This window comes from Tripterygium wilfordii, chromosome 10 (genome assembly GCF_013401445.1).
Source record: "Tripterygium wilfordii isolate XIE 37 chromosome 10, ASM1340144v1, whole genome shotgun sequence".
Taxonomy (NCBI): domain Eukaryota; kingdom Viridiplantae; phylum Streptophyta; class Magnoliopsida; order Celastrales; family Celastraceae; genus Tripterygium; species Tripterygium wilfordii.
Window position 1 is genome coordinate 9,596,029 of NC_052241.1, and position 10,482 is coordinate 9,606,510.

Consider the following 10,482-nt stretch of genomic DNA (forward strand, 5'->3'; position numbering starts at 1 on the left):
GAAAAGGTCATAGACCAAGGTATAGATTGATTTTTGCCTTTCTCGAATTTTTCCTTTTTCCTTTTATGAGTATATTTGAGTTTTTTCTTTCTCCTTTTTATAGGGATAGTTGAATGTGCCTACAGTCACCAACTTGTCTTCCCCTACTCCATCCCTCTGCTTGTCTCTAGCCTTGTCCCGGTCTCAAACTCTCTTAGTTCTTTCCCCAAGAGTGGGAGTTGTACTCTTTGTCTCCTCTCTTCCAACATACAATATTATATCCCTTCAATAATGGCCTCTCACAATGTTGCCTTGTATTTTTTGTGCCTTTCCTTGGTCACATTCTTACAATCCAACTTAGCACAATCAGATAACTATGTCCACATGTACCCATCAGCTGTTAAAAAGGCAAGTATATATAATTTATTCATTGCATTTCAAACCCTTTTAATGTTAGCCATATAGGTTTCTAATAAATTACACATCACAATTAAAACATAAAATATTCAAGATAACAGAAAAATCATTTAAATTGTTCTAGACAATTTTTCATTAATTAGAAATCATCTATCATCATGTATGTATGTCAATCAATAATTATTCTGTTGTATGAGTGTGTATCAATTAATAATTATAATTTATAAATTAACCCTACATGGTACTCTGTATATTTATTAGAAAAATATAAGTATTTTTTTTTTGTAATATATACATTCTATATATATATATATATGTATAATGTTTAAAGAAAATATTTAAAATTTTAAGTGGCTAGTGAGGAGAAATACATGTATTTTTAGAAAGATGTATAATTTATTTCACATTATAAAGTGGACTTATTTTGGGGTTTGGATATTCGAAAAATAATATATTAGTGCCCACTTTATGAAAGTTGGACACTTAGGTCAGAAAAAATATTTTGCCATATAAGTACATTTTTTTCCACATAAGTATCTATTTTAAAAAATTAACAACTTTAAAAAATTAACAACTACATAAATCTAAAAAATACCTAGATCTAAGACATCTACCCTCCATCTCCACCATTGCCACGTTTACCTCCATCTCCACCACCATCGCACCTTCACAATCATCTTCTTTATAGGTACTTATGTGTCCATATGTTTTTGAGTGAATCTAGATATCCAAAAGTCTTTTTAAAAGTACCGGCTTGAAATTTTTCCCTAGATATTTAGTAGTGTACTTCCAAATTTTTGCCCAAATTTGAGGATGGGCTTGAGCCACTCTAGGCCTAAACTAGTTCTGCCCCTGCTAATAATATTGTTGTTGAATTGCCCCTAGCTAATCCTCAACATACCATAACAAAATCAAGGTACCAAACTTTGATAATTTGGTGTGGGACTGTTCATGATTTGAGTATCAACGCTAAACATTTGTGGGTAATTCGAGGTTTAATCTTGTTAGCAAACTTGTTCGTCACAAGTCCGCGATATGAAAAAAATGTCAAGTGTTATTCACTTCATTGTGTCACATACATATATGCATTATTTCCTTTAAGCCACATAATGAAATGAAGGATTTTTAATTTGTTCATTTTGAAAGTACATTAAAATGCAACCAGCTTCCCCATACTTCATAGCTTTCTCTCTTCTTGTTCTGAGATAAGTTTTATGATCACTTGCAATGTATCCAAGGCTATCCCTGCCACCAGCCTCTCTACTCATCAACTCATGTGCGTCCTTAGGCTTTATTCCAGCACTACGTACTAAATCAATGGCACAAGCTTGAACTTCAGAAATTTTTCTCTGCGATCTCATCATATATGTGGTTTGTGGAAGGTGAAGTTGATGATTATGTTCAGCGACAAAATCATATACTACATACTTACCACTTTCTCGTTTCAATCGAACAAGTAGCCTTGCATGACAATTTGTTCTTGTCTCATCTCTATGGCTGCTATGAACCCTGCGTTTATCTTCTAAACGGACACCATGTTTAGAACATACGAATCCCCTTGTTGTAACTTTTTCATCTAACTTGCTTCTATTTAAAAAACTCTTTCTTGTCGAGAATCCAACTTGTTTTCCATAATGGCACCAATGCTCCCAAGCCTCATCAAGTGTATCAAATTCCATGTCCATGTAAGGTGTCCAATCTTTCTCACTATTGACCATCATGTTCACAACCTGTAATATCATTAAGAAAACCACAAACCACTAAAAAATTGGATTTTCAAAGCAAAGGGGGATCTTGCACACTATATTACAATAAACTACACATAAATGAATATTATTTTGCTTCATACTATTTAATATAAAGGCTGAGACCCACACAATTGAAAAAAATTTAATAAAAAAACAAACCTACAAGTTTTAGGCAAGGGTGATGGGACCCATGTCTTTTTGGCAAGAATCTCACGCCAAACCCAAAACGGTTCAAGAAAAAGCTCCATTTGAGGGCGGTTTCATTCTCAAATTTATGCCGTTCAGTGAGACGGTATCGCTCAGCTCTGCGGACCGCATCACCAAAAGCAGCCCTTGTAGCAAATGGGCTAGATGAATTGAGTGTGGAGTGGGCTAGAAGCAAGTGAACTTCACATGACAAATGGGCTTGTCGCAATCACGTGGATGGACACGATTGTAATTAACAAGTTGGGACAAATCAGATATGTAGAAACTATAAAGAAAAAAAATTCAAATATATCTATAAAAGGAAAAAGGAAAATTCAAATATACCTAGAAAAGGAAACAAATTCAAATATACCTATGAAAGGAAAATTTTCAAATATACCTATAAAAGGAAAAAATAAAAATTCAAATATACCTATAAAAGGAAAAAGGAAAAATCAAATATAACTAGAAAAGGAAAAACATTCAACTATACCTATAAAAGGAAAAGAACAAATTCTAATATATCTGTAAAAGGTAATCGAGTAAATGCGTATGAATTTTTGCAACATCCTGTATAAATACGTTGCAATCAAACAGACATCTTTCAATTCAAAAACAAGAAACCACAAAGGAAAAAAAAAGAAGCAAGAAGTGATGGAAAAGAATTTCTTCGTCATCCTCTTTGTTATGGCATTATGTTAGTGTCTCTCCCTCTCACTTTTTAAATTAATATATGTGCAATTCTTAATTGTTTGATAATATAATCATCAGATCTTTCAGTTGTGTTGTAAAATAATAGAATATTAGTCTGTGAGATCAAATTATAACGTAATTTAAAAGGTTACTAATGGATTCTGTTTTTGTTTTGTTTTGCATGTATATGTATATATAGGTGTGTCATTCGCCAGTATTCCAATGATAGAAGCGCAATATACTCCATGTTCTACTCAGAAAGATTGCGATATAGTCAAAACCCTATGTTCTGTTCCCCTCAAGTGTACTGATCACAAATGTCTATGTTGTGAGGACCCAAGCCACTGTTATTAAGACATCAATAAGAGATCACAAATGTCTATGTTGTGAGGACCCAAGCCATCGTTAAGACATCATGTAATAATCATCAATAAGAGGCGTTAGTTAAAGTGAAAAATTATGTTGCACCTTGTCTGTTCTATTAAACCATTTTGTATTCGAAACTTGTAGAAATTCTAGGCCCCCATTGTCTTCCCCTAAAAGGCTTATTAGAGGGAATGAGGGCTTGCTATTATATACAGGATTTTTGCTGGGTTATTACCCGATGTGGGACTTTTGTCCAACACCCCCTCGCACTCGTGGACTGGGTATCTCTGTCCAAGGCCCAACGAGTGGACTTCTTATCGAGGACGAGTGCACACCTGTTCCGATACCATGTAGAAATTCTGGGCCCCCATTGTCTTCCCCCTAAAAGGCCTATTAGAGGGAAGGAGGGCTTGCTATTATATACAGGATTTTTGCCGGATTATTACCCGATGTGAGACTTTTGTCCAACAAAACTCTTAATATTCTCTACGTACCAACGAGAGGTGGTTCGGTTGACAATCGACTGGGTTAGGCATATGTGTGCCCAAAGTTTTATTCAAATGAGAAACAATTTCTCAACGGTATTTCAAAAAAAAATAAATCATATTCTCTATGTTAACTGTTCAAATATCACTTTTTCATAATTTATATTATCTTTATTCAACTACAATTGCATCGCAATTTCTATCCTAAATCTATGTGATTAAATATTCAAAATTTATACAGTAGTGCTAAGTAGCCTATCCAGTGGTAGCCCATGAGAGCCCTAGTCTTTTAAATGAAATTTTAAAACGTCTTATATCTCAAAATACATGTTAGCCTTTATAAAAATTACACATTCAAAATCAGCACATAAAATTCTTTCTAACAAGATCCATTGTCGATGAGTTTTATCAGATAAATCTTAATTAATTTTTTTTTTCAATGGAATTTCAAAAACAAATGAATTTAGAACTAAAATAATGAATTCTAGATTGTGCTTTAAAAAACAATAGAATCTACATTAAAATAATAAATTTTGAACAATAAATTATGGGATAAAAGAGTGGAAATAAAAATATTCCATTGACTAAATCAATAAAATAAACCTGTTGGGCTCCTATGAGTTATCAAACTGATGGGTTACATGTCATTTTCGAAATTTATAACACAATGTCTACCACTTTGTGGAGCGAGAAGATAGGATAGAAGAGATGGAATAAACTAATAAAAATGTTGGATCACACTTTTCATGCAATGTAATGTAGCGCACTGCGCGCATGCTCTATTTTTTTGAAGAGAATGCTCTATTTTGGAGCACGTTTAACAACTACCAATATAGATAAAATTGGTTATAATATACATATTATTATATTAATATATATTTAGTAATTTACAGGCCAATACGCTTTCACTAAAAGGACCTATTAGTGGAGGGAGAGCCGGAGAAGGCACCCATTATATAGTGCTTCACCAAGCCGTATCTAAGTGATGTGGGATGTGTGATACCGATCTGGACTATCGGACTATCAAAATGAAGCTATGGACTTCCACCATCCTTTTTTTTTACCAAGCTCAGCCATCAAAAGCCACCGTGGTAGCCGAAAATCCCTTCGCAAAGCCTCGGCTATCATAGCTTCAAATGCCCAATTCGGTTGCTGGAGGACTCATCATTGGTAGCTAATAGTCCATAAGGGTTGTTCAGTCTGATCACTACAAGTCCCACCCATTGGTTGGAGGACCTAGATGTGACCAGAATAACCAAAATGATATATGTCCATAATTTTCTCTTCCATAAACTTACATAATCTATGTGGCTGTACAACTCAGCACACTAAATAAAAGATCTAATTAATTCTCTCTCATCCAGGTTTTTTTTATCGTATATCCTCTTTCTCTTCTCTTTGTCGCAAACCTGCGAATTAGGTTTTGCTCATCTACAACTCCATAAACAATCAATGGCGGGTTATCTTTCTAAACGGGTCTGATTCACGAGTTTATGGTGGTTTTCAGAGCTTTCTTTTTCGTGTTGTGTGATTGTAGACGTTGTCAAGTTTTATAGCAATTCGTTCATCGCAAAGAAAGAAGATACAAACATTCAATGCTTTGTCCAGGTTAGTCTACATAAGTTTACGAATTCTATGATAAGCACATAATATTTCGTCTATGAACTAAAATACAATTATCTACATTTTTGATAAGGCAAACACAATTTTTTTTCTTTTTTGTTGATAATATGATCAAATCTCACAAATGCAATTATTTTAGGTCTGTAGTTTTGATATTTCTTTACTTTTAGGTGGATGAATGGTGAATGTAGTTTGAGGTTGTGTTTACAGTGCCTTATTACATTGTACAAATTATTAATTACATTGTGTTTGTGCTAAATTGCACTGTGCAAAACTAACCGTTATTAAATGGCAATTTTGCAGTGACGATATGGAGTTCACTCTGGAAGATGATAACCATAACCAGTTAGATCATATGGACAGTGTAGATGTACGAAAATGATATGTGTCCCTAATTTTCTCATCCCTAAACTTCTCTAATCTATGTGGCATGCCAACTTAGCATGCCACCTAGATTAAATTACAAAAATAAAAAAAGTTGTATATTTTCTCTCGTTTCTCTCTCATAGGAGTTTCTTTCCTTAGTAATCTCTCTTTCTTCTCTCACATGTCTCTCTCCTCTCTCTCGTTCTTATCTTTCTCTCTCTTTCTTCTCACAACAAGGGTGACGTTTCATGGACGCTTCCAATTCCAAAATGGCAGATCATCTGCCACTGACGCTTCTACAAGCTCAATCGCCCAACTCACCAACCATGGCTTCCTCTCTCAGTCGTGCGGTCGCCACTCGCTTCCCGTCGCTTCCAGAGCATGATTTTCTCTCTCTTCCTCCTCTGTCGCTTCTCACTCTTCACTCTCTCTTTCCTCACCATCATGTCCTCTCTCCTTTGCCAAATGCTTTCGTTTCTCTCTTTTCATCTCCCATTTTAGTCTCAATAGTCAGCTGTTCTTTGGTTTATTAATCATCAATATGTGTAGTTTGGTTTTTGTGTTTATTGTTCTTGAACAATAGTGTATAGCCGTGTATGTAAAATAAGGATTGCTATTGATTGGGTTGGTCTCTGAGTTATAGAGATTGAACAGGTTGTCGAACGTAATTCTACATGAATCAGTCACAATTACATCCGTACATGAAAGACCACTCATATCATCACATCAAATAGATACATTTTCTTATTACGCAATGTAACTAATTATATTGACAGTGTAATAAGCCATTGCAAGGTTTGTTTGCGTTGTTCAAAATGGAGAAATTGTTGTGATCTATTTTGGAAAATGATGATTGGTCACGCAATTAATAACTAGACAATGTAATAAGATAAAATCCTATTGGGATGTTTTGGCTCAAATAGATACGGTTCTTTATTGCGTTGTCCTAATGGACAGTGTAACTAATTATTTTGACAGTGTAATAAGTCACTGTAAGGTTTGTTTGCGTTGTCCAAAATAAAGAAAGTGTCTTAGTGCGAGATCTCTTTTGGAAAATCATGATTAGTCACGTTATTTGCAACTAGACAATGTAATAAGGCAATATCCTATTTAGATGCTTTGACTCAAATGGATACAGCTTCTTATCACATTGTCCTATTGGATAGTGTAATTAATTATATTGACAACGTAATTAATTAAATTCAATGAGTAATAAGAAGTCAAAGTATAAAATCTCATGAAAATTCCATCTACAATAATTTCAATTCATTTTCTATGACAACTAAAACACAAAACAAATTGACTCAGTGCCTTTTTTACACTGTCCAATCTAGGTAGTGTAATAAGATACTATGCCCCTTCAAAATAATGTAATAAGGCATTGTACACTTCAATCATTAAAATAAGCCCAGATCGACAATATGAATGGGTGAAACAAAAAGAAACAGTAAGCGATCTTGCAGATCTTCGATGTTGAAGATGAATATGTTGAACAAGAAACATCAAGTGTCTTTTCTTCTTCTTGTAGGTCTCAAGATCTCCCTAGACAGCATCATTGGAGGCTCAAATTTGCTGGTAGACGCCATTAACGGCAAGGGATGGAGAAAAATAGATGGAAACCCGAATCGAAAGGAAGAGCTTGAGAAGGAGGTTGTCGATGGAAACCCGAGTCACAATGTTGATGCCATGGATCTTTAGTAGAAGGTCGTTGATGCCATGGATCTTGAGGAGGAGGGGGAGAGGTGGGGAGAGGAGAGAATGAGGGGATGGGTGGAGGATGGGGAGAGAGGCAAGAGAGAGACACGAAGAGAGATAAATTATTTTAAAATTTTTCTTTTGCTTTTATTATATTTTCCTTTTACAGGTAAGCTATTCAAATTTTTTTTGAATTGCTTTGTCATCATGTCTAGGTGGCATGCCACCTAGTTATGTAAGTTTAGGGATGTGTAGTACTACCGGTAGATGTATGTGTTGAGGATGTTGCTTCACTCACGCTGACGATCAAGATGTTATTTGATTATGTGGATGACTTGTTCAACATAATGAGTTCTTTGTTAAGAGGAGATCCATAAGTAAGGACAATAGTAGGGTGTACAAATATTTACTTTTTACATGTGAAAGGTCTGAGAAATTTTATAGTAATTTGAAGAAGTCTGTATGTCATCGCACATTTTCTAAAAATGAATGCAAAGCTAGCAGCACGGGGAGTAGTATAGTCCCCGCTAGATCGTCAAGAACATATGATAATTCAGAGTTTTGAGAATTCGATAATTTGGTCTTATGTAATTTGTTTTTGCAGACATTGAATTTGTTGTTATTAAGTGTATGACTTGTACTAATTTTTAATTATGGGGATGATTTTGACAATTGGTAGTAATTTGTATTGTGTTTTTTGAATGACTTGCAGGATTACAATTTGTTATAGATGTTAATCACATTGTGAAAATAGCACAATGTAATTAATTATATCGCAGTGTAAATAATTGCATTGTAACATGTTCAGTGTATTTAGCTACTGGATCATATATATACAAACCATCACAATTGTCAATCCGCTTTAATTAAAGACAATTTGTTCAAGGTTTAACTGAATGAACTAAAACGCCCTAGATGGTTATAGATTTTGGCCAAAAAAATATGCATGGTAATTTTTCCTCTTCGTCCAACACCCAATGTAATAAATTATGTAAACAACGTAAATATTTACATTGTATAATCAGATAGTATACTTAAACCCAACATAATATTTTTAAGTACTACCATTAAAGGATAGGTTCACAATGTATTTGCATGCATCTCACTCCCAAAACATTTACCAAAAGAACTTACATTGGTATTCTAGCATATAAGTAGGATCTCTGCATCCTTTAGGTACGGATCTCTGCCTCCTTTAGGTACGGATCTCTGAATGTCCTATTACTTGGGAGAATTGAGTTGTAATGAAGCCATAATCCATCCTCAGTGTCCAGAACGAATGTTGTCCAATGATTGCCAACTAAATGGTTTCCAACAGCATGAATGGTAAAAATGTAATATCTGTATCGATCAACCTTGTTCTTGAGCTTCTCTACAATACTCTTTTGGAGGAGATCATCTCTTTTCATCTTAAGGAATGCCATGCAAGAACTGGTTATGGCAATTGAAGCTGTTCTAACTTCCAAAGGATGAGGAGCTATCACTTTCCCTTGTTTCCTTGTCAAATATTCGCATTGCACGTTAATTATCTGCACAAATATGAAAATAACTATAAATGATATACACAAGATTATATAATATACTGAAAACCCAAAGTTAATTAGTTAAATGTTGTGCTTACATTGCTTGACACCATGTCGCAGTTCACAAGAGAAACTATGTCACTCCACATGAGGATATGAATTGATCTCCTTTTGGTTTTTTTTTGCTCTTTGGTTTTTCCTATGTTAAATTTAATTTTATTACAGCAAATTCTATGAATTGATCTCCTTTTGGTGCATGAATCGGGGAGGAGATGAGAAGATAATTATGAGAGGAACATGAGGTGAAGGAGGAGGTAAGCTGTAAGCATAGTCGGAGAATCAAATGATCGTGAATTGAATTGGCTTTAATTTTTGTTTTAGAAGCATTTTTTTCCATTGGTTTTTTCCACGTGGCTCTTTGAATCACGGTTAGCAAACTTGAGACTTTCGTTTTATATATATAGAATAGAATGATGATTGATTGATAAATAATAATCACGGTACTTGAGATTCCCGGGTGACCCGAATTCGATTTCTCGACCAAAGAAGTCTCGGTGGTAGCATCGAGAGTCTCTACTGCAGCTGCTGGGACAGTGCGCTGGCAAGTGGGCATTCGGCGTAGGGAGGCAGCGGCTATCAAAAGGGGTCCGGAGTCGGTGACAAATCCCATGGTCAGTGATGGGTTTCAAAATACAACCGCTGCTATCAAAGGTGGTGGAATGAGGACGGGACCATAATAGGGTGGGACTAAGAAGGGTCGAAAACCTGGATAGGGGTCATAACTCACAACTCTTTCCCTTCTCATTTGGCCACGCGAAAGAAGTAAGCACCAGTCGCATCTCAAAAGCGTCTACTCTCTCAAAACCAGTTGTCATTCGTATACAACCTGTCATCCAAGGAAATTCCAGACTCCAGAAGCGTGCGTGACTTGTTGTTTTTAATAACAAACAATTGTCTGATGATCAACAAATGTGTAAGGATCAAGGGAGTGATAAGGTGTTGTTATGGAGTGATAAGGCAGTCACATGGAGAGATAAGGAAGACTACTTGGAGAGATAAGGCAGGTCCTTCACATATTCCTCCACAATCGGATTGGTTTGCTGAATAATGAGTTGTCCCAGGTGAAACTTATTCGAGGCAAGTGTTAGTTCAATCAAACAAGAGCAAGATCAAGCTTATCCTTCCTACCAGAACAAACAGTACTTAACAAATGTACTGATCGATCAAGGGTGGAGCTTATTCTTATCTACAAGTCATGTTACTCTTGTACAACAACTTATGATAGGATTAGTTATCATGTATAGCATTAGGTAGTCAAGGTCTTGCTATATAGCTGCTTGTGTTCAACGTTAAAACATGCTCAATAAAAAAAAACTACAATTCTCAATTTCTTTCTGTTTT

The 10,482-nt window shown here is 35.2% G+C and overlaps 1 protein-coding gene across 1 annotated transcript; it reads right to left on the reverse strand.

Annotated features, from left to right (window-relative positions):
- Positions 1–1,493: 1,493 nt before the first annotated feature.
- On the reverse strand, positions 1,494–6,306 carry LOC120007368 (protein FAR1-RELATED SEQUENCE 5-like). Its single transcript, XM_038857564.1, has 4 exons — positions 6,185–6,306; positions 2,308–2,491; positions 1,829–2,126; positions 1,494–1,705 (listed from the first exon to the last, which is right to left on the reverse strand). Exons 1-4 carry the CDS (start codon positions 6,304–6,306, stop codon positions 1,494–1,496), a joined length of 816 nt encoding a protein of 271 aa, XP_038713492.1.
- Between the last annotated feature and the right edge of the window lie 4,176 nt (positions 6,307–10,482).